The 25,414-nt window shown below is 40.3% G+C and overlaps 1 protein-coding gene across 4 annotated transcripts in view; it reads left to right on the top strand.

Annotated features, from left to right (window-relative positions):
* Csmd1 (CUB and Sushi multiple domains 1) overlaps nucleotides 1-25,414 on the top strand; it is a 1,642,848-nt gene that overhangs the window by 1,486,838 nt on the left and 130,596 nt on the right. For all 4 annotated transcript variants that reach the window (XM_006508931.4, XM_006508930.4, XM_030243874.1 and 1 more), the window contains 4 exons: nucleotides 11,240-11,358; nucleotides 14,975-15,044; nucleotides 19,757-19,873; nucleotides 24,600-24,809. In XM_006508931.4, coding sequence (XP_006508994.1) covers nucleotides 11,240-11,358; nucleotides 14,975-15,044; nucleotides 19,757-19,873; nucleotides 24,600-24,809 — 516 coding nt within the window. The remainder of the gene's footprint in view (nucleotides 1-11,239; nucleotides 11,359-14,974; nucleotides 15,045-19,756; nucleotides 19,874-24,599; nucleotides 24,810-25,414) is intronic.

Raw genomic sequence — 25,414 nt, 5'->3', positions numbered from 1 at the left:
CTCATAAATTTGAATTCATGTCTATTTGTATTATACAGAAGAACTATTGTTTAATCATAAATGTTGTATTCTTTAGAAAAGTGCTACATCTCATAAGCATTTGTCAGCTGCAAATATCATCAATCTAAAATGCATGAGATACCTCTAACCTAGTACCAGCTGCCCCCCGTCCTGACCTGTAGCAACTAGAAGCTTTGCAACTTCACAATAAATTGTTTTACCCTATATCACCAGTCAAGGGAAAAAATCAAAATTAAATTTGAATGTATGTTGGTTACTACCTCATGAAGCTAAAAATGTCTCTATTTTGAAACACTGCCAATAAGAAACATTTGTGTTTATGATACAGCATGGTTAACTTTTGTTTTTCTTTTCAAAATTAACAAATAACCTTTTCTGTCTACATAGTGTAGCGTTAACCTACCCATGTATTGAATTGGTGTGTGTATCCTAATTAGCTTGAATTGTCCAGTTGGCATGATCTAGAGCAGTGATTCTCAACCTGTGGGTCTCAACCCATTTTGTGTAGAACAACCTTTTCATAGGTGTCCTCTAAGACCACATGCATATCAGATATTTGCATTACAATTCATAACAGTAGCAAAATTGCCCGGGCTACCTTGCCAGCAGAGTCTTGCCCAACACCCGCAAGGGCCCACACGGGACTCCCCACGGGATCCTAAGACCTCTGGTGAGTGGAACACAGCGCCTGCCCCAATCCAATCGCGTGGAACCTGAGACTGTGGTACATAGGGAAGCAGGCTACCCGGGCCTGATCTGGGGCACAAGTCCCTTCCGCTCGACTCGAGCCCCGGGCTACCTTGCCAGCTGAGTCGCCTGACACCCGCAAGGGCCCACACAGGATTCCACACGTGATCCTAAGACCTCTAGTGAGTGGAACACAACTTCTGCCAGGAGTCTGGTTCGAACACCAGATATCTGGGCACCTGCCTTGCAAGAAGAGAGCTTGCCTGCAGAGAATACTCTGCCCACTGAAACTAAGGAGAGTGCTACCCTCCAGGTCTGCTTATAGAGGCTAACAGAGTCACCTGAAGAACAAGCTCTTAACAGTGACAACTAAAACAGCTAGCTTCAGAGATTACCAGATGGCGAAAGGCAAACGTAAGAATCCTACTAACAGAAATCAAGACCACTCACCATCATCAGAACTCAGCACTCCCACCCCACCTAGTCCTGGGCACCCGAACACAACCGAAAATCTAGACCCAGATTTAAAAACATTTCTCATGATGATGATAGAGGACATCAAGAAGGACTTTCATAAGTCACTTAAAGAATTACAGGAGAGCACTGCTAAAGAGTTACAGGCCCTTAAAGAAAAGCAGGAAAACACAGCCAAACAGGTAGAAATCATTAACGAAAAACAGGAAAACACATCCAAACAGGTGATGGAAATGAACAAAACCATACTAGAACTAAAAGGGGAAGTAGACACAATAAAGAAAACCCAAAGCGAGGCAACGCTGGAGATAGAAACCCTAGGTAAGAGATCTGGAACCATAGATGCGAGCATCAGCAACAGAATACAAGAAATGGAAGAGAGAATCTCAGGTGCAGAAGATTCCATAGAGAACATTGACACAACAGTCAAAGAAAATACAAAATGCAAAAGGATCCTAACTCAAAACATCCAGGTAATCCAGGACACAATGAGAAGACCAAACCTACGGATAATAGGAATTGATGAGAATGAAGATTTTCAACTTAAAGGGCCAGCTAATATCTTCAACAAAATAATAGAAGAAAACTTCCCAAACATAAAAAAAGAGATGCCCATGATCATACAAGAAGCCTACAGAACTCCAAATAGACTGGACCAAAAAAGAAATTCCTCCCGACACATAATAATCAGAACAACAAATGCACTAAATAAAGATAGAATATTAAAAGCAGTAAGGGAGAAAGGTCAAGTAACATATAAAGGAAGGCCTATCAGAATTACACCAGACTTTTCACCAGAGACTATGAAAGCCAGAAGAGCCTGGACAGATGTTATACAGACACTAAGAGAACACAAATGCCAGCCCAGGCTACTATACCCGGCCAAACTCTCAATTACCATAGATGGAGAAACCAAAGTATTCCACGACAAAACCAAATTCACACAATATCTTTCCACGAATCCAGCCCTTCAAAGGATAATAACAGAAAAGAAGCAATACAAGGACGGAAATCACGCCCTAGAACAACCAAGAAAGTAATCATTCAACAAACCAAAAAGAAGACAGCCACAAGACCAGAATGCCAACTCTAACAACAAAAATAAAAGGGAGCAACAATTACTTTTCCTTGATATCTCTTAATATCAATGGACTCAATTCCCCAATAAAAAGACATAGACTAACAGACTGGCTACACAAACAGGACCCAACATTCTGCTGCTTACAGGAAACCCATCTCAGGGAAAAAGACAGACACTACCTCAGAATGAAAGGCTGGAAAACAATTTTCCAAGCAAATGGACTGAAGAAACAGGCTGGAGTAGCCATTTTAATATCGGATAAAATCGACTTCCAACCCAAAGTTATCAAAAAAGACAAGGAGGGACACTTCATACTCATCAAAGGTAAAATCCTCCAAGAGGAACTCTCAATTCTGAATATCTACGCTCCAAATGCAAGGGCAGCCACATTCATTAGAGACACTTTAGTAAAGCTCAAAGCATACATTGCACCTCACACAATAATAGTGGGAGACTTCAACACACCACTTTCTTCAAAGGACAGATCGTGGAAACAGAAACTAAACAGGGACACAGTGAAACTAACAGAAGTTATGAAACAAATGGACTTAACAGATATCTACAGAACATTTTATCCTAAAACAAAAGGATATACCTTCTTCTCAGCACCTCACGGGACCTTCTCCAAAATTGACCATATAATTGGTCACAAAACAGGCCTCAATAGATACAAAAATATTGAAATTGTCCCATGTATCCTATCAGACCACCATGGCCTAAGACTGATCTTCAATAACAACATAAATAATGGAAAGCCAACATTCACGTGGAAACTGAATAACACTCTTCTCAATGATACCTTGGTCAAGGAAGGAATAAAGAAAGAAATTAAAGACTTTTTAGAGTTTAATGAAAATGAAGCCACAACGTACCCAAACCTATGGGACACAATGAAAGCATTTCTAAGAGGGAAACTCATAGCTCTGAGTGCCTCCAAGAAGAAACGGGAGACAGCACATACTAGCAGCTTGACAACACATCTAAAAGCTCTAGAAAAAAAGGAAGCAAATTCACCCAAGAGGAGTAGACGGCAGGAAATAATCAAACTCAGGGGTGAAATCAACCAAGTGGAAACAAGAAGAACTATTCAAAGAATTAACCAAACGAGGAGTTGGTTCTTTGAGAAAATCAACAAGATAGATAAACCCTTAGCTAGACTCACTAAAGGGCACAGGGACAAAATCCTAATTAACAAAATTAGAAATGAAAAGGGAGACATAACAACAGATCCTGAAGAAATCCAAAACACCATCAGATCCTTCTACAAAAGGCTATACTCAACAAAACTGGAAAACCTGGACGAAATGGACAAATTTCTGGACAGATACCAGGTACCAAAGTTGAATCAGGATCAAGTTGACCATCTAAACAGTCCCATATCACCTAAAGAAATAGAAGCAGTTATTAATAGTCTCCCAACCAAAAAAAGCCCAGGACCAGATGGGTTTAGTGCAGAGTTCTATCAGACCTTCAAAGAAGATCTAATTCCAATTCTTCACAAACTATTTCACAAAATAGAAGTAGAAGGTACTCTACCCAACTCATTTTATGAAGCCACTATTACTCTGATACCTAAACCACAGAAAGATCCAACAAAGATAGAGAACTTCAGACCAATTTCTCTTATGAATATCGATGCAAAAATCCTCAATAAAATTCTCGCTAACCGAATCCAAGAACACATTAAAGCAATCATCCATCCTGACCAAGTAGGTTTTATTCCAGGGATGCAGGGATGGTTTAATATACGAAAATCCATCAATGTAATCCATTATATAGACAAACTCAAAGACAAAAACCACATGATCATCTCGTTAGATGCAGAAAAAGCATTTGACAAGATCCAACACCCATTCATGATAAAAGTTTTGGAAAGATCAGGAATTCAAGGCCCATACCTAAACATGATAAAAGCAATCTACAGCAAACCAGTAGCCAACATCAAAGTAAATGGAGAGAAGCTGGAAGCAATCCCACTAAAATCAGGGACTAGACAAGGCTGCCCACTTTCTCCCTACCTTTTCAACATAGTACTTGAAGTATTAGCCAGAGCAATTCGACAACAAAAGGAGATCAAGGGGATACAAATTGGAAAAGAGGAAGTCAAAATATCACTTTTTGCAGATGATATGATAGTATATATAAGTGACCCTAAAAATTCTACCAGAGAACTCCTAAACCTGATAAACAGCTTCGGTGAAGTAGCTGGATATAAAATAAACTCAAACAAGTCAATGGCCTTTCTCTATACAAAGAATAAACAGGCTGAGAAAGAAATTAGGGAAACAACACCCTTCTCAATAGTCACAAATAATATAAAATATCTTGGCGTGACTCTAACTAAGGAAGTGAAAGATCTGTATGATAAAAACTTCAAATCTCTGAAGAAAGAAATTAAGGAAGATCTCAGAAGATGGAAAGATCTCCCATGCTCATGGATTGGCAGGATCAACATTGTAAAAATGGCTATCTTGCCAAAAGCAATCTACAGATTCAATGCAATCCCCATCAAAATTCCAACTCAATTCTTCAACGAATTGGAAGGAGCAATTTGCAAATTTGTCTGGAATAACAAAAAACCTAGGATAGCAAAAAGTCTTCTCAAGGATAAAAGAACTTCTGGCGGAATCACCATGCCAGACCTAAAGCTTTACTACAGAGCAATTGTGATAAAAACTGCATGGTACTGGTATAGAGACAGACAAGTAGACCAATGGAATAGAATTGAAGACCCAGAAATGAACCCACACACCTCTGGTCACTTGATCTTCGACAAGGGAGCTAAAACCATCCAGTGGAAGAAAGACAGCATTTTCAACAATTGGTGCTGGCACAACTGGTTGTTATCGTGTAGAAGAATGCAAATCAATCCATACTTATCTCCTTGTACTAAGGTCAAATCTAAGTGGATCAAGGAACTTCACATAAAACCAGAGACACTGAAACTTATAGAGGAGAAAGTGGGGAAAAGCCTTGAAGATATGGGCACAGGGGAAAAATTCCTGAACAGAACAGCAATGGCTTGTGCTGTAAGATCGAGAATTGACAAATGGGACCTAATGAAACTCCAAAGTTTCTGCAAAGCAAAAGACACTGTCAATAAGACAAGAAGACCACCAACAGATTGGGAAAGGATCTTTACCTATCCTAAATCAGATAGGGGACTAATATCCAACATATATAAAGAACTCAAGAAGGTGGACTTCAGAAAATCTAATAACCCCATTAAAAAATGGGGCTCAGAACTGAACAAAGAATTCTCACCTGAGGAATACCGAATGGCAGAGAAGCACTTGAAAAAATGTTCAACATCCTTAATCATCAGGGAAATGCAAATCAAAACAACCCTGAGATTCCACCTCACACCAGTCAGAATGGCTAAGATCAAAAATTCGGGTGACAGCAGATGCTGGCGTGGATGTGGAGAAAGAGGAACACTCCTCCATTGTTGGTGGGAGTGCAGGCTTGTACAACCACTCTGGAAATCAGTCTGGCGGTTCCTCAGAAAACTGGACATAGTACTACCGGAGGATCCAGCAATACCTCTCCTGGGCATATATCCAGAAGATGCCCCAACTGGTAAGAAGGACACATGCTCCACTATGTTCATAGCAGCCTTATTTATAATAGCCAGAAGCTGGAAAGAACCTAGATGCCCCTCAACAGAGGAATGGATACAGAAAATGTGGTACATCTACACAATGGAGTACTACTCAGCTATTAAAAAGAATGAATTTATGAAATTCCTAGCCAAATGGATGGACCTGGAGGGCATCATCCTGAGTGAGGTAACACATTCACAAAGAAACTCACACAATATGTATTCACTGATAAGTGGATATTAGCCCCAAACCTAGGATACCCAAGATATAAGATATAATTTGCTAAACACATGAAACTCAAGAAGAATGAAGACTGAAGTGTGGACACTATGCCCCTCCTTAGATTTGGGAACAAAACACCCATGGAAGGAGTTACAGAGACAAAGTTTGGAGCTGAGATAAAAGGATGGACCATGTAGAGACTGCCATATCCAGGGATCCACCCCATAATCAGCATCCAAACGCTGACACCATTGCATACACTAGCAAGATTTTATTGAAAGGACCCAGATGTAGCTGTCTCTTGTGAGACTATGCCGGGGCCTAGCAAACACAGAAGTGGATGCTCACAGTCAGCTAATGGATGGATCATAGGGCTCCCAATGGAGGAGCTAGAGAAAGTAGCCAAGGAGCTAAAGGGATCTGCAACCCTATAGGTGGAACAACATTATGAACTAACCAGTACCCCGGAGCTCTTGACTCTAGCTGCATATATATCAAAAGATGGCCTAGTCGGCCATCACTGGAAAGAGAGGCTCATTGGACTTGCAAACTTTATATGCCCCAGTACAGGGGAACACCAGGGCCAAAAAGGGGAGGTGGGTGGGCAGGGGAGTGGGGGTGGGTGGATATGGGGGACTTTTGGTATAGCATTGGAAATGTAAATGAGTTAAATACCTAATAAAAAATGGAAAAAAAAAACAGTAGCAAAATTACAGTTATAAGGTAGCAACACAAAATGTTTATGGTTAGGGTCAGTACAACAGGAGGAATTATACTATAGGGCCTGGACATTAGGAAGGTTGAGAGCCACTGGCCTAGACTTACCTAAGAAAGACTGTTGAAGAATTACCTAGATCCAGTTGTCCTGTGGATATGTCCATGAGGATTGTCCACTGTGGGTAGCACCATCCCCTGGGTGGTCATGGGACCACCAATAAGAAAGCTAGCTGAGCATAAGCACATGTGAATCTGTAAGCAGCACTCCTCCATGGTTTCTGCTTTGAATTCCTCTTTTAGTTCCTGCCCTTATTTCCCTCAATGATAAATTGCAACCTAGAAGTAAAGCCAAATAGATCCCTTGTTCCCCTAAATTGCTTATGGTCTGAGGGTTTCATCACAATAGAATAAAGCAAGAACATTGTACTTTGTCTTCTCTCTGCCAAATACTGCAATTTGAGTCCGTCTATTTGGATCTACTTCCAACTCCCCTCCTTTTTTCTTAATAGATTTATTGTAGTTTTCAGCTCTTCAGTCAGGGTAACATGCTCATGTTAACGTGTGAATTGTAAAGACTGCAAGCTATGCCAGCGGCCAGGAGAGCAATTCTCAGTTGACAAAGGCCATTTGAAGTCATCTGAGTTTGTAAGTTCTGCAGAGCTCCTGGTTATGCTATAGATAGGTGTTTGATCTTAAAGCATGCGTCTGGCATGTGCTGTCCATAATTTCCACTTCTGAGATTCAAGTGAACTCACTGTGAATTTCCCTACTGGGTTTTGAAGAACAGCTACAATGTACTCTGAAGGCCTGATGGGCTATCTGCTCACCTCTGCCTCATAGCATTCACATTTTATGATCAGCAGTAGGTCAAGCCATTAAACTCTACTTTTGGTCAAATTAGAACACTTATCTTTTTAATGGCTTTGTTTCATGGTCTTTGCTTCTATAGTCAAGATTCATGGGAATTAAAGTTCCTTTCTACATTCTAAATCAAATTGAAACTTTATGTATCAGTGCATTTTAGAAGTCCACATCTTAACATCAGAGTGGACAAAAAAAAAATACACTCATGGATAATAAATTATAAAACATTTTAATGTGTTAGCTACGCCAATCCAAATGGCCACATGTCCTTCAGTATTTTGAGAGTCATCTTCACCTTGTCTCCAAGAAGATCAAGGAAGCTGGCTACTCATGGACCACCTTTAAATAAAATTCCTCATCAGCTGTTCCGCATTATCATGTATGATGTCATTTGTAAGTACGCCATCATTAGATAAGGATAAAAATTCTGCCCAAAATCTTGCAAATAACTTTCTAGTCTCTTCTTCCTAGATGTTGCTGCCCCTAAAACATTGATCAGAACTTCCCTATCAATCTTTTATGTTTAAAAATATCCAACCTTAAAAAATAATTTACATTTAATTATTTATCTGTTTTTGAGACCAAGTACCATTCGTTATACACCCTGGTGGCCTCAAACATTCAATGCCTCTTCCTCATGCTCCTGAGTGCTGGGCTAACAGGCATGTTTTAACACCATGTCCAGCTTAATGAGTCTTTAGGTTGTCCTTGCTGTGATTAGGGAGTTTTTAGACATCAGTATACCTAAGTGAATAACTCAGATCGCTATATCGCTTTCCATCACTCCTGTGATGTAGCCACTCAAGGCTTAACATAAGATATAGTCCAGTCAAATATTACCATTCCATCTCAATGTGCAAGGTAAAGAGCATCCTTCCTAGCCTGATGTAGACTGATATGCTCGTGTTTGGCTTAGACTCATCACTGCACTCCACCTTGCCTGATGCTTGCCATACCACTTTCATTTCATAGCTTGATTATTACATCTTTAAAAACAAATAACCAGATAAATGAGAGAGTTGAAAACCATTCTTACATACACTAAGAGTTTGCATCCTTAGTTTCTAATATACACAAGGATGCTAAGGTATAGGAAAAGCACAGTGGTGCTTCTTTCTACAAGCATTGCGGTCTTTGTGGATATCTCAGTCTCAACACAGTTTGCCTTGAAGAAAATAATGCTGTCTTTGTGTTTTGGTATTAATTATAAACAAAGGTCCATTTCCTGTGGTGATAGATATCAATGCTATCGTTTTCAGAGGATGAATTATATTTTAGTATTCAATTTAAGGAAGGAGAAAATGAAAACCAAATCATATACAATAACTGCATATAAATCAATGTATTATGAAACTATATTAAAAGGAAAACATATTATACAGCATGCAGAAATGGAGTCAATTCAGCTATTGAGATTTGATATTATTCCTTATCATTTTAATTTCAATATATCTTTACCAATTTAATCACAGTAAATTTTCCTATTTAATTTTGAGGATTCTGTATTATTGAAAACTTTGTTCTTGGCCCTGACTTTTGAAAACATAAATTATTCCAAATCAATGTTCTTGTAAAATCATCACAAGTTATACCTTCTAGTACTCAAACCTTTAGTTATATATTTTTCCTGTGATATTTTGTTATATATTTGAGTGAAAATTTAAAAATAAAGCTATATATATCTATGATGAATCTTTAGAGTATTGGTTATAAATGTAGTTGTTATCCCTTGTGTGATGGCTTCTTTTATGTTTGGTAGTTTTATCTTCTATGAAAAACCTTAAATGGGTTGAAATACTGTGTTAGAAATACAACATATTGCTGGCTAATTCAGATTGTGTTTTATAGTTTAAAAACGGGTGTTTATGGAAAAAATTATTTCTATTTAGGAAAACTCTATAACCTAACTTATAGCTACTTCTGTCATGTGCAGTAGCTGTATTTCATGATGTGAAGCATGTCAACAAGTTCATGTACCAGCCAGATCTCAGGAGGGTCTCAGATGAGCAATCCCACTAGGAAGGAATAGCATTTCAACTCTGTTCTTCTCTCAGGATAAGGGGAAGAGAAAGGCACTGATCTCTGGATGGTCTAGGATGTATGGCTTGCAGCTTCCAAGTCACAGAGTAGAGAAAATTCTCTAGCATCTTGTAGAAGCTGCAGTACCTACCTGTGCAGCTGGATCAGCCAAAGGCTTAGGTGTTTGAGTGGTCATCAGCTTGAGGGCTCTCTTAGAGATCAGCATAGAAAGTAGCTATCTGTGGCTATGCTAACCACATATAGAACCTCCTTTGGTAGCATCTGCACTTTCTAAAACCCCCGTGTCCAGAGCTTGGGAACCAGATCCACTGCCCATGTGAGTGAGACCTGGGTGGAGCCAGCCAGCTACTGCGGCTGACATTCACGTTCATCCTTGCTTTGTTATTGCTTGTGTATTGGTGTGTGTGAAATCCTAAGGGCTGATGCTGCACAGCTGGCACAGTATGGATAACTCTCCACTTTGAGTTGGCAGGGATGCTGAATGGTGGGATGACCCTGCTGGACCAAGACTGTTTGCCTCAGAAATAACTGGTGCCTCCACCATTCAAGCCTCCTTCATCTTGACATGATCTATTCATGTCAAGCTTTAGAGCAAAGCAAAATTACATGAAGACACACCAGTCTCACCCAAGGAAGGCCTTTTCCTCTTTCTTGGAACACTGGAAAAAGGATAGCCAGCATTTATACTCAGCCAGGTCTTGACTGTAAAAATAGAATGCTAATTAAATTCACCCAGTTACCATTCATTGTCTATGTTCCACATGATCTACCATCAGAATGTAGACATCTTATAAAACTCAAACCTTGACAGTAAAAAAAAAATGTACATTTTAGTCTATGAAAAACAATTCTTGTATACTTTCTCTTTACAGAATGATATGGCTACTTTAAGTTAATTATTCTGTTACTTTGGTTTGGAGTTCAATAGTATATGATAAATTTCTATTGCAATTTGTGAGTTCTTTAAATGAAGGGAGTTCTAATCTAAAGAAAGGACCAGGGCATAACCCTTTAAATAAATATTGGTCCTGTTAATCTAAGACTGTGCCAGCCATGAGATTCTTGTGGCTGGGGATGGGGAACATGGGACAAGGAGAATGGATTTGTTCTAATGTGACTTTTCCTAGAGAGAAGGAAATTCCTAAATTGACAAACTTGTAAAGTTTTCAGAATGCCTGAGAAATAAGAATAAGAGCACACAATCTCAGGGGTTTCCTGCAGCAGGAAACAGTTGTTTGGTTGTATCAGTATTAAAATTGGGTACTTTATGCTGAATGTGGAACTGACCAATTTTTTTTTTTTCCTAAGAAAATCTTGAATCCCTTCCATGACGGAAATGAATTAAGATACTGCTTAAGAATTAGCTTGCAACTCTGATCTAATGTTATTTAAAGCCTTTTGGTCAAACAGCAAGAGGAAGCATGAACACCTTTGCTTCCACAGGAAGCCATGGGAAGCAAAACTCACGCTACTGTTGCTAAGTGTTGCTGACATTCCCCTATTCCCAACATCTGTCTTTGTGTCCTTCTAGCGGTGGGCCTGGCTGCGTGCCAGGAACCTGCTCTCCCGAGCAATGGCATCAAGATAGGAGACCGGTACATGGTGAACGATGTGCTGTCCTTCCAGTGTGAACCTGGGTATACCTTGCAGGTAGGCATCCTCTGGAACTGTGAGGGAGGCTCAGCATGGCCATCTATGGTGTTCATGCCCAATGTTCATGCTCTAAGCCATGTTCATGCAGTCAGTTTGCTTTGTCCCCCTTGGTCTGTAAATGAGCAATCCATGTACGTTGTAAAAACATGGTCATAGGAATCATGTTTTACATGCTGAAGCACCTCAGCAGACTGCCCCATTTTAATTTTTTAACAGCTATTTTCTTTCAAAATTGTGTTTTCTTTCCATAATCATGCAGAGAAAATCCAAGGACCAAGGAGGTATCAGAGTATCTATAAAGCCCCCACTTAGCTCCTAGCAATGGAATATGCTACTGAGCACTGTCCTTTGGCTCATTTGCATTTTCCATAACTCCATTTTGTAAGTTACCACTAGCTACCTCAGTTATTCCCCCACAGAGAAACATTCAGTGGCTTTTCCAGAAAAGCAAGAAATAAGTTTTGCTATAAGTTTTTACAGTTGTTTAACAAAGTTATGTAAATGTCTCCATACATGCACTATAAATGGACAAACAGCAAGATAAATGCTGTTTCTGTTATCTGTTTCCTGTTTTAATCATGTGCTACAAACAGCACTAGTCATAGCTGACCCTACTCATGTTTGTACTCTTCATAAATTTTATATCTCAGAGCAATTTCTCACAGGTTTACAATAGCATTGAATTTGATGTTGTCTTAAATGCTGTCTCTGGGCTATGCTCTGCACCTAACTTCCTTGAACAGCTTGAGTAAGAATCAAGGAAGATGTGAGATGATATATCACAAAATAAGGACAGTATATAATCAGCCTCTTCACAGATTATGGGGTAAAGAACCAAGTACTAGTGTACAGCACCTGGTGAAGGCTAGGTCATGATAGAAGACTTCACATCAGTCCCCATAGACCCTGTGGCACGAGCTATGAGTTCTATGATTGGAAGAAATGTCTATTAAATTTCTAACATGCTTCCAAACATGGAGCATGTAGATAGTATCATCATAGAAAAGTATTGTTATATAAACCAGTAATTAATGTATCACTTTCATGAAGGCCAGACTATAGCTCAGAACCCTTGGATTTTCCCTGGCACGGCATTAACAATATGGACTCTGCACACAGTGGGTTGTAGAAATTGAGTTTCCCCACAGGACTCTGTGCTCTTTGACAGAAACACATGCTTAACTGGACACAGGGAGACTAATCGGATGGTACTCAAGAATTGTGCTTGTACCTATTACAATAGAGAGAATCCCATGTCCTACATCATGAGTTCCACATACAAAGGTACCTTAGTTCACTCCCATGTGCTTTTTGTTTGGTCTTTATCCATTGGCTTTTGTTATAACTGACTGAGGTTACATCAATACTGTTTGCTTTTCTCCCATGAAATTCACATTTCAGCATTTTCTCCTCTTCTGATATCTGTGTTCTTTTGTGTTGAAGAAGTAATCTTGTACCTTCTGTTAGCTTCCTTTTTTTAGTGATAGTTTAAGATCTTGGTGAGTAGACCCTCATTCAAACAGAGATTTCCTATAACATGGAACTGATACTCTTCCTAGACACACTAGCCTACGAAGACTTACCAGGTTGCTTTTTAGCTCTGCTCTTCAAATGTAACGCAAGCCATTGTCTTTACTATAAACAGCATTGGGCTTGGAGCTTAGGAGATGTTAATATCCCCAAGAACAGAAGTGGATGCTCTGCAGCTTTTATTGCTAACATGGCTTCACAAACACACTAATTACCGTGCACACATAGAACATACAGCATCCTGCAAATCACTGTTCTTAATGCAGTTCTCATAGAAACATATATGACACAGAATGAGACTCATGGTCATACACCATTGTACTAGCAACCTAGGCTGCTAATAAATCCTGACTACCTGAAGACCCAGCCAACATAGATATGCCTTCATGTTCTTTTAAAACATAAAAATCCAAAAATTCCTCTTAAGAGAAAACCTTGAAGATAAAATCTTCAGGATCCAATTTTGTATTTGATCTATTACACAAATTTTATTTGAAATCACTCATCCAAATTGTTTATGGTACTGTCCATAGCGGAATATGCTCCGATTTGTAATAAATGACCATTTTACTGGCAGTCTTCAATAAATATCTTTAAAGGCTTTTGCCCTTTATGTCTAACCATAATTCAGGAAGAAATTTATTAAATACAATTTAATGGGCCAAGGGATATATAAACACATGCAACTTGGCATCCGATTGTCTTCTTGAAAAACACATCTTTCCAACTGGGTGTGTTGGCACATGATTTTAGTCCTAACACTTTGGGAGACCAAGGCAGAGGGATTTTAATTTGAAGCTAGCAGGGGGCAACAAAGTGAAACCATAACTCAAACCCAAACACTGTAGTAAAGACAAGAACTTATCTGACATTTGATAAACAAAGCTAAGAAACTTTTTTTTTTTTAGAACTTTTTTTTTAATTCCAGTAAGAATGAAAATTGAAGTTAAGGTGTTTTTTTTGTTTGTTTGTTTGTTTGTTTTGCTTTGCTTTTTGTTTGTTTGTTTGTTTTTTAAACAGAATAATCAGCTCCAGGGAGCCAACCCCCTCATCTATGTTGGCCATACATGTAAATTTATGCTTTCTGAGTCCCTGGTGTGTGGAGTTTTGCCTTAGTCCCTTTGGTGCCACTTTTAGGTGGGAGGGAAAATGTATGAGGAGAGATGATCAGAGGAAGGGAAGATTAAAACAGAACACCACTGAAGGGTACCTCCTCCAGAGACATGGCTCTCAACCTGTGGATCCCGACCCTTTGGGATTGTGTGACCCTTTCACAGGAGTCCCCTATGGCCATTTGCTTATTATATATTCACATTACAATTCATAACAGTAGAAAAATACAATTGTGAAGAAGCAACAAGAGTAATTTTATGGTCCGGGAGGGGGGTCACCATAATAACATTAGGAACTGTGTTAAAGGGCCGTGGCGTTAGGAAGGTTGAGCATCACTGATCTAGAGCTTTCTGTTTAGAAAGAATTCAGCACAGTACATCCCTTCAAATCTCTCCACTGCTGTTTTGGCTTTTAGAAGACCAAGTTTTGAACAGTGCTCTGTTTCAAGGATCACAAGACCCTGAGTTGTGAGGATTGGTTTTACTACAGACAAGAAGGTGCCTCTCGCCAGGCAAAGCAAACCGAACGGCCAGTTACACTGCAGAGGTCGGAGTGAGGATGAATTTGTGGCTCCTGCACAGTCAGGAAAGTAACCCAAATGGGCTGGCAGCAAATTCTAGCACACCATCCTCTCCGCACCTACCATTTGTCCCCCAGTCACCCCTGCCTCTGAAGCCAAATGTTGTGATATAGCTGCTCCTGGGGGGAGATGAGACACACTCTGTCTGATTATGTTTGCCTTCCTTGGGCATGGTGAAAAATTAGCCAGAATGCTGCTTCTTTATGTACCCAAGATTTTGTTAGTGAAAAGGACCTTGTTGGTGTTAATTGATTTTTCCAAATGAGACTCATTTATAAGAGTTAGATTCACAGTTTTCAGAGACAAAGAAGGTAAGTACATTCCTATACATTTCATTCCTAAACGCTCTGCTGAAATAACAAACAAGCTTCCTGGTTTGCCTTTCAACAGGGCCGCTCACACATTTCTTGTATGCCAGGAACCGTACGTCGCTGGAACTACCCTTCCCCTTTGTGCATTGGTAAGTACACCTGCACAGTCTTGCTAAGTGGCCCTCATCCAGCCAGCTTGCTTTAACGTATGTCCTTCCATGGCCCACTCAAAGCACCCATTGTCCCTCTCAGAAGCACACACTATTAGAGAGCACATTCACACAGGGGGAAGTCACAGGCATGCAAGTAGCTCCTCCCTGTGGAATTCCGTAGTTCAGCTTTTGAAGGGACTTCAGATCACGCTACACAGAGAAGCTCTGAGACTCCCAGCTCAAAGTGCCAAACAGTTCAAATCCATGTCAGAATCCCAATTTATTAATTTATGAAGGAAGATGGTAAGAGTACTGACAGGCTGAATGGCTTTTCTGAACATGCTCTTAGCCTCAGGAAAGGCGTGTTTGTAGAAGCAAAGCTCAGAATTACAAGCAAGTCATTGGATCTTCAGAAACCGGTCTGTTTGTATTCTACATTGAAGGGCCCATGACAGCTATGTGTAGACACCCTTACTAGCACTGGAGAACCACTGCCTATTTTGTGGGGGGAGAGCTATGCCTGAGGCTTAAAGCATAACAGTGCAAACTGCAGGACAGGCAGCCCCGCACCAGAGCCATGTGATCAGCTTCTGCAGTTTGTGGGTTACACTTCTGACCTGCATAGCCCACCTACCCGCCTCGTGTCTACTTCCTTTTCCTGTCCTTGCCCTAGAAACTGTGCACACTTTTCCAACCACCCCCGCCTCCTCTAGTTCACTGGGCAGCTGGTATGACAGAGACTGTGGCCAACAACAAACCCAGCAGCACTAAATCTGTCCTTATATAAAGTGTTCTTAAGGTGTTTATCATCCAGTTTTTAAACACGACTTCTGATCTTTCCATGCATTGCAGCCAGACAATATGGAGGGAATTGGCTGCTCTTGAGTTTGGAGTAAACCTTTACCTTATCTGTCAGATTCCTAGAAACCTTTAACCTCTGCCCCTTGTGCCTGGGCTAGCTGGCTTTTCATGAGGTTTAGTACCATTAACCTCATTTACATCATCTTCCCACAAGCCAGAGAACTCTGACAACATTTGTGTCTGGTTCATCACCCTGTTCATCAGATCCAGAATGAAGGCTATATCAATGTCTGTCTAAAAACCTGCCTGGTTGCGGCAGAGGCTATCTGACACTTCCTGAGTTTGTAAGGTCTTCCCACAATGGCCGCAGCTGTTGCCACGTTCAGATCTCTGATGCCCATACCCTACTCAGAAAGCCCATATTGTCTAGGACTGCTTTAGGAGAAAGAGCCATCTGTGTCCACAAACTGAACAGCTTTAAATGTTGTGACATATCCTCTAGGCTGGTCTCAGTTTCAGGATATACTTTATTGAGGACCATGATGATATACTATGCTGGTCCCCCAAGTCAACAATATGATAACTGTTGGTGTTTCATTGACATGCTTCTCAAACAAGTCTTAGCTATACAATGATTTTGAGAAATATACAGTTTAACTGGTGAATGGGACTCGATATAGAGGATAACATATGGCCCCAAATGCAGTGAACAAACAAAACTCAATGCTCTATAGCAGCCTTGCTCTGGAAAATAATTCTCATCTGTATTCACCATCATATTCTCTTTCAAGGGCGTTCTTCCTCAGAGGCCAGGATTTTATTTGTGACACACAAACATAAATTTCTCTATTAACATACCTTCGACACAAAAAGCTCCTTGTGTAAAATGGAGGTTTGTATCCCAGCCTCAGTCTGGAAGACAAAGCAGAAGGTTTTCACGGAGCCTGAGATTCTTTACATAGATCACCCATCTCCTTGCGAGCTACCATTTTCTAACTATGGTGATTTTGATTCTTTCAACTCTGAAGTGGAACTGTCTCCCAGCAGACATATTCACATGAGGGTTATTGTGTTTGCACTGTACTTCCTAAGAAAATGTTTTATTTGAATTTGAATAGCTAACTTAGATTAGAAAGATATATGTCTTTTACATGTCCTTTAATGAGGCTATGTATGTATATACATATATAATATTAGTATTAATATTAGAACATATATATGAGCAAATACTGACATTATGGTTTGGGACAAGGCATACAGAGAAATCTCCCATTACCAAAACTCCCACACAACTGTAATGAGCCATGAAGGCTGACATAGGAAATCAAAGTGTTTTGTAGCTGTTAACTCCAGGTTTATCTGAGCCAAGGAAGGTAGGAGTCTGTAAAGAGATAATATTTTACTCACTGGCTTCCCAGAAACCTCATGTCCTAATTCCTTATAACCACAGACCTTATGGAGTCAAGGTACAGAAACCGCCTTTTAGAACTCACTGAAGACCCAGCTCTGTTCTCAGACCTTAAGTAATGTGGACTGTTCTTAATATCGCATAAAGCTCAGAGGGGCAGGAAGCTTGCCAGGACCCCCAGCAGAGTTAGGCCAGCAGGATTGCAGACTTTTTGCACTGTGGTGTTTTCAACAGTGTGTGACCTGTGACGTGGAATAAAAATGCATGTACTTGTGCTGGAGCATGAGGAATCCGCACAAAGTGAGATATATAAATCTAGAAAAATGGAAAGTTGCTGAACTTCGGTAGCAAGGACCACCCATTCTTTTGAAACACAGCATCTATTGATGGCTCTCCACACAGACTGCTTGCTGAGCATGAGATGACAGAATGAGAAAGGATAAGCAAGAGCGGGTTGGGGGCAAAGGTATCAAAGAAACTACATCTTAGAAGTAGCTTCAGCCTGGTCATTGTGGAACAGAGTAAGCCTGGGACTGGAGAGATGGCTTAGTGGTCAGAGCACTGGTTGCTCCTCCAAAGGACCTGAGTTCAGTTCTTAGCACCTGCATAGTAGCTTACAACTAGCTGTAACTCCAGCTTCAAAGGGTCTAGCACCCTCTTCTGGCCTCTGCTGTACATATCAAGTACATACGTTGTACACAGACATATGTACAGCCAAAATACTCATATGCATAATTATTTTTCTTAGATATACACTGGCAATGGGGTTCCTTCAGTACTCCAAAGTAAGGTAGACAGAGATCACATTTGTAGGGAGTTCAGGTTTGATGTTAATCAGCTAGCTCTTTTTATAAGTACAAGGCACACCTGCACTGGTAGCTCTCACATCACCAGGAAGTCATCCTGTGCCCAGTACATAGATGTTCATGGGATACAGCAAGCACACTGTCCCTTTCCTGTGTTCAGGAAGGATAACAATACTGAGGATGGTTCTTGTCATTCCAGCTTGGCTAGGTCTTGTTAATAATGACCATGTCAACCCTGCTTTAATGAGCTGGGGATCTATAACAGATACTGCTTTATTTTGCCCATACTCAAAATCAGAATTTTTTTTTAAGAAACTTTGTTACCACTGGACACTCATCCTGTCTTTGTGGCCATTTCCCATTTTCTGTTTATGTTCTCCCTGTGTCCTCCCTCATATCAACCTTCCTTGCAGCTAGAAGGTCCTGTGTGGAGAAGGGTTTTGGTTTATCCCCCATTCTGGCATGTTTTTAGCCCAGTGCAGGCCTAGGAACCACATGGAAGCAGAGTGTGTGCTTCACACATGAGTCTCACCCACTGCTAGGCTGCTCTCGAAGTTATGGGCATGCTGATTTCGTCTGAGCTGATGTCTAGAATCATAGCAGCAGAAGATGTAAAGTTTGTTCTTGAACATAAAGAATGTTGAAACCCAAGTTTCAGTGGCCTGTCTTAAGCAACTAACCACAGTCACAATGTTTGCCTTGTAAAAATTTGCCCTTGGTGGGTAAAGTTATCTAACCTTGATGATTGAAAATAATTTGAGAGTTAAAAAAAATCTACTTGTGCATGTTTTCCGACAGAGGCTTCTAAAAACATGAGCTGAGTACTTCAAAAGTGTCTCTTTAGCTGGTCATAAGTGGTCAAACCCAGAGTCTCCTGGTTACTCAGCCTTGTGACCAATGCAAACAGATAATTATATTGTTATAAAATCTGCCTTGTTTCTTTACTGGCAAATAGTAGACACAGTAGGACAGCATATGCACAATTTTGATACAGACTATTTTCATGAGGTGGAATTTTCTGGAATAATTGGTTGCAGAAAGCTATATTCTCTATTTAAAGGCCCTCCAAGGACTAGGCCTACTCAGGACACTGGGACCCCTGAACCAGACAGAAGGAGCATCCTGGAAAACAGAGGAGCTATCCCAGTTGTGAATCACCAGGCCAATTACATAGTCTCATTGGCTTTATTTCCATCTGTCAGATGAGGGCCATGTGAACCCCAGCCTTCATCACTGCTGTGGGGCTTCAGGGATGGTTCTTATTAGTTTGCACACAGTAGGAACATACGTACATTTATTTACATACAGTAGGAGCATAAGCGAACAGTTAGTTGATAGGTAGCAATACTACCACAAATGGGAACCGTAAAACCACAGTCAACCTGATGCCTGTTTTAAATGCACTGTTAAATCAGCCGGCCTTTGCTAAGAGCTTACAATGCCAGAAGGCAAGTCCAGAAGAATCTTGATTCCCAAGTATCCCACAGTGAGGAGGAAAGCTGGACCCCTGGGTAACTGGAACACATGCCCTACATGGCAAGCTGTTGTTAGATACTACCTCCCCCCCAAACACACACCCTGTGCCATGCCCTTGAGCTTTCTCTTCAATAGTGAGGTCTAGTAAGCTGGGATAAATTAGGTATCCTTGCTAAGCACAAAACTCTACAAGATTCCTGTGGTCTTCTTTTTAACAGCCACCTGTGGTGGGACACTAACCAGCATGAGTGGAGTGATCCTGAGCCCAGGGTTCCCAGGCTCATACCCCAACAACTTGGACTGCACCTGGAAGATATCACTGCCCATTGGCTATGGTGAGTGGGTCAGGAGTCATTCCACCTGGCAGAGTTCCCCTGAGTGACTGTGACGATCCATTGACTTATCTGTGTCTTTAGATTGGAAGTAGGTCTCAGATTTGAGGAAAGCTTTAACAGAAGAACAATGAGAGCAGAAACTTTAAAAATTCATTCAATCATGTGGTTCCCTTCAAGGAAATTTTAATTAACTGAATGATGCCATGACACTCTATCCATAAGTAATCAGTCTCCTCCTTTCCATCTCTGCCTAGTCTTCTCTATTTCTGAGATTCGGGAGTGGTGACTCTTGGTGGCAGTTTTTAGGGCTTTCTTCATACCATAAGATATACTAAATGCAGTATAACATAAGTTTGGAAATACAGCATCTTATTAACTTTTTAGTTATATAGTATGTTGGTTATTGATTTATGAAATTTTAAGATGTACTTAAAATTTTAGCTACTACCTTTCAGACTTTTGGGTTATCTGGTTTATAAAATTTGTGGTTTTGTTATAAACACAAATATCTTATTTTGCCCTGACTTCAGAGGCACATGATCTTTGTGAAAGTCTCTAATTCTCTCCCATGCCAGCCTTCACCTCCCTTGTATCTTCCTTCTTACTGTAGACCCTTCATCTGGCCTTTAGTTGCTCCCTTTCTTCTAAAGCTGCACTGTATGTGCACCAAGGGAGGGACTCAATGGAAACCCCAAGTGGTAGTAACTGGGCACCTAGATACTTGGTATGTAGATGATGAAGGACCACAATGACCAGAAGCTATACATAAACCATTGTCCTAGAAGGTTGTGGAGTTTTCAAAGAAATCTTCCTTGAATAACTATGACTATGCAGAGAGACAGTTCTAGAGAAAACATAACTGGCCAACTTGCTCATTAGAGAACACTGTGTCCATGCAGTGGGATGAAGACCCTGGCTAGCATGAGCAGGTACATGACAGAAGATGTTGTCAGCTAGCATTTGCTTAGATAGACAAGGTAAGAGGAGGGCTTGATTGGCATTTCAAGAGGGCCAGCATATAGAGTCTTGACCTAGGACTTATTAGGAGTCATACAAGTGGCAAAGGCCAGGGACGAAGACAGAGGCCTCAAGGACTTGTGTGGCTTTTCCTTGGAAGACATCCCTCTATAGATAGGGCACCAATGGCAAGTCAAAGAAACAGTTCTACCCAAGTCCAACTTAGTGAATCAGTGAGTTGTTGGGATCACTTATGGGAATACGGTTGAGGAGTTACTTAAAGATGCATGGTTGTCTCAAAAGAAGCTGCTTCTCAAAAAAGTCCCATCATAGAATGGACAACATCCTCGGAGTTCCCTGTACAAATTACAGAGAGCTTGGCTCAGAGTTCTCCTGTCTACAGAAGTTCTTACTGCTTATGTAAAATCTTGTGAAGGGTCTGTGTGAATCTTTTAATTTCAGGAACTTCCTGAGATGTCTGAGTTTTATGGACTTCTAAATTTTATTGTCTTGTAAATTTTATTTACTTCAAGAGTCTTAAAGGGCCTTGGGCCTCCATAGAGGAAGGCATATTTTAATTCAGAGAACAACACTGTACCCCTTCCTCTGGGTTTTATATATTTTTGTTATTTTTGTTACTTTCTGGGCATCTTTGTCTGGGGGGATTGGAGGATTGAATGATGTAGATGCCTGATTATTAGGCTGCTATAACACATCAATTGTCATTTAATCTTGGGAGTTTGACCAGGTTGGGGGGGGGGTCTCTAGTACATCTTTTATTATATAAAGGAGTTCCCTTCCATTGAGCTAATTGAAGCTAACAGCAATAGTAATATTTGTGTACAAATACAAATGATTAGAAAGCAATTTGACAGACAAATCTCATCTGTTTAACACAATAGTAGCATTTGTTTCTACACTAGAGTCTATGACCTCCTAGGCCTAATTTATAGTACCAGATCTAAATTCCCTCCTATGGGATAGGCCTTCAATCCAATTGGAAAACAACTGATATCGATAACAGTTGGGCCATGATTGCCCCAGAAGACATACCTTGACTGGCATGTTCCTACTGTAGAATGCAGACTTGGAGCCAAACAGGACAGTTAGTGACAGTTCTCCACCAGAAACTTACATGGTACTACACTCCAGTGCTGTGAAAGCCAGGCAGCAAGAAGAGGGATTTTTAGTTCAGTCACAGCCTGATATCCCTATGTCCTGAAGCTATAATATGCAAGGGTTTGCAGCAATGCCATCGTCCCATCTACTTCTGGCATGCATCCAGCAGCATGATCCATTAGGCCTCAGTGACCAACTTAGCCAAGAACATAGATGTAGGTAGCCCACGGCTAACACGAGAATTTTCATTTAATAATCATGGTTTCTTGGAGTCCCCTGTCCTACCCACAATTCTTCATTTAAACTTCGTGTTCTTCAATATGCTTTTTCAAACCTGTAACAAACTCTAAGATTAGGATTATGCAATGATGACTTTCCCTTTTCCACCTCTCATGTCTGGCCTATACTAGCTATCAAGGGCCATTTAAATGGTCTCTGTCTCAACAGCCACTTCCCCCATAGTAGGAGGCTAATTTCCTTCCTTTTTAGTGATTGATGCTGTCATGTGTGCTGCTTTGGTGAAGCAGAATCTACTTGGAATTGCTGGCTCTGCTTTCTTGAGTATGTGTAAAGATGCAGTTAAGAGAAATGTCAACTAGATATTCTTTTGGGTTTTGTTTATTTTGGTTTTGATAATCCCTTTCTTTATGAACAACTGTAGTGTGATGTAAGAAAGTAATATCCTAAATTATAAAGTGGAACATGTGGTATAGTAAGGAAAGTTTAAAAGGTCCTTTAGAGTGTTTGCTCTACACATAGCAGAATAGTTAACACTCATAAATTCCATCAGCTGAAAATGAGTGCTTTGCTCCAAAGACAGGGCCACATTACTATTTAAAGCTTTGTCAAAATCAGAAGGCAAATCCTTTGTGCAGTGGACTCCGCACTTGCACTTGATCTTCAAAGCATAACTACGACCAGATGAAAGGGTGCTGTGTAAATTTCAGCAGAGATATACTCTTAGATTGGCTCTCTTGCTATATTCATAGAGCTTTAGAATATTCTATGAGATAATAAAAGGGTGACTAGGCCGTATTTGTTCTAATCCCTTCAGTTGAGCTCTGTAATGTCAAACTGGAGGAAGTTTGTTAGAAATTAGATAACGATACAATCCCACTTTAAGACAGATTAGAGCCAAGCTCTGTTTCATTTGCTGATAGGTATTAGGTAGTGTGATATGTGGCTGGATACTTTATCCCTCTCAAAATGGTAATTTTGCTCACAATGTTATAATTGTTATTCTGCTTTCTTTTCAACCTTAATTCTGTGGAAGTGAAAAGCCACCTTTACTCCACCCTCTGCTGTTTGGATGTTGGCCATCTTCCATGTAGTTCGCTCTTGGTGTGGCTGTAGTCTTTGAATTTCTTGTGAATTTTTGTTTTGTCCCAGAATAACAGATTGGGCATTCATCCCTTACTAGCCTCCCAATGAGAAAGTTGTGTATCCACCAAGATGATATAATATGAAGCCAACACTTAATGGGGAAAAAAATCAAAGTTTGGCTTACTAATTGAAAATATTTCTTTCTCTTCTAACTTCTGTCCCCTTAGCCTCTTTCAAAAATTTCACACCATCCATCTTCTCTCACTCTTCCTTCATTGTTGAGCCAAGTTCAACACATTTAATACAAACTCATTTTCTCCAAGAAGCAGCAGAATGCTCTTAAGTCACTGGGGTATTGGCTCTGTTCTAGCTTGCATCATGATAATCCACAAGAAGCAAGGACAGTGTCCATTTGAGCTGTTTATAAACCTCACTGCAACCTTCTTTTTGTGACACTGAGCATAGCTAATGCTACTGAACCTCTGTGCTCATCTATGAAGTTAAAATGACACTAAGCATTGACTCAGTGATTTTGAAAGAGAAGTTGGCAAAGAGAATTCTGACAGGATAGTCAGCCTTATGCTAAGTTCACTAGAAGGATGATAGTTTGATGTCCTTCCTTGAAGAATTTTTAAATTTATAGAATGTTTTACTTCTTTATTGTCCACAACTCCTTCCTTAGCCCTTCATAGCCCTTCCTTTGCCTGACTTTTTATGAGCCTCTTTCTTGGAGACACCATTTTTTTGTATCTAATCTTAGGTAGAATAGCTCATGTGAGCACTGGATTTAACTTTCCAACATAAAAAAATTCTTTACCATCAAAATCAAGAGGGAATGGGATGAACTCAATGACAGAAGACTGGTCTAGTATGTAGGACACCCTGGGTTTGATCTCTTGAACCACATTATGGGAAGGAGGGGAGAACAAGAAAGAAAATTTTCTCTTCTTTTATTATTAATGTTCATAGTTTAGGTTTTATTTTATTTTAATATTGACTTTTCTTTTGATAAAAGCATGATTAACATGCCGTGTGTGAGGCCAGCCTTGTGTTTTTGTTATAATCATTGATGTAGTGATGTTTCCTTAAGTTGCCATTTTAAAAATGATATCTGTGTTAGCAGTATTTATGCATGACAGAAATTGATTAATGGATATGAATTTTGCAGACAAAGAGCACACAGAGTTAAGCTAAGGTATGTCTTCAAAGATACAGTATTGCCTCTACCATGTTACCCTTTCTTTCAGAAATGAAGTGATATACCCTCTATTCACCCATTTTGCATACATTATCATAAACTTTCTGAAGATTGCATGTTTTCTCATAGGTGCACATATCCAATTTCTAAATTTCTCAACTGAAGCCAACCATGACTACCTGGAGATCCAGAATGGCCCTTACCACAGCAGTCCAATGATGGGCCAGTTCAGTGGCCCTGACCTGCCTACATCATTGCTGAGCACCACACACGAAACCCTCATCCGCTTCTATAGTGACCACTCACAGAACCGGCAAGGATTTAAACTCAGTTACCAAGGTAAGCAACAAAATGAATAGATCTACAGATTCTTCTTATATTGCATTTAATCCTAAATCTATTGTGTCCCACTCGACCAGCAAGAAAGACGCAACAAACCGGAATCTTCCGTGGCAAAAGCTTTATTGCTTACTTCTTCAGGAAGACCCTGAAGGGGGAAAATGGCGCCGCTTTTATAGCCCGCAGCATGACGTTTCAGCACCTGATATGGCGTGACAGCTCCTGATTCGTTGCTCGCCCATCACCCCACTCTTACACCCCGAGAATGGGAGTGACTAGAAGTGAGTTCACTCTCACACCTGCGTACAAGGCTTGTTTACTAGTTAGGCACAGCGAAGGCCAGCACCATTTTATAATGGCGATTGCTTGCGGCACGGCTCTCCACATAAATTTCCTTAATTGGTTAATGCCTAATGAAGCCAATTTGATTCCCAAAGCACATTGGACTCTGACTTGTGGTGGGATCTTGTCTGTTCTGAAAAATGGGGCTAAAACACAGAAAGGTTATTAGCCACATGAAGACCTTGTACAGGCTCTCTTCTCAGCCTTATTTCTTCTACTCTCTCTTCCTTGTAACCATACAATTTAAGTCACAGGGCCTTCTC

Source organism: Mus musculus, chromosome 8, assembly GCF_000001635.26.
Source record: "Mus musculus strain C57BL/6J chromosome 8, GRCm38.p6 C57BL/6J".
NCBI classification, from domain to species: domain Eukaryota; kingdom Metazoa; phylum Chordata; class Mammalia; order Rodentia; family Muridae; genus Mus; species Mus musculus.
Note: the sequence above shows the minus strand (reverse complement) of the source record. Positions and strands in the feature narration are given on the sequence as shown.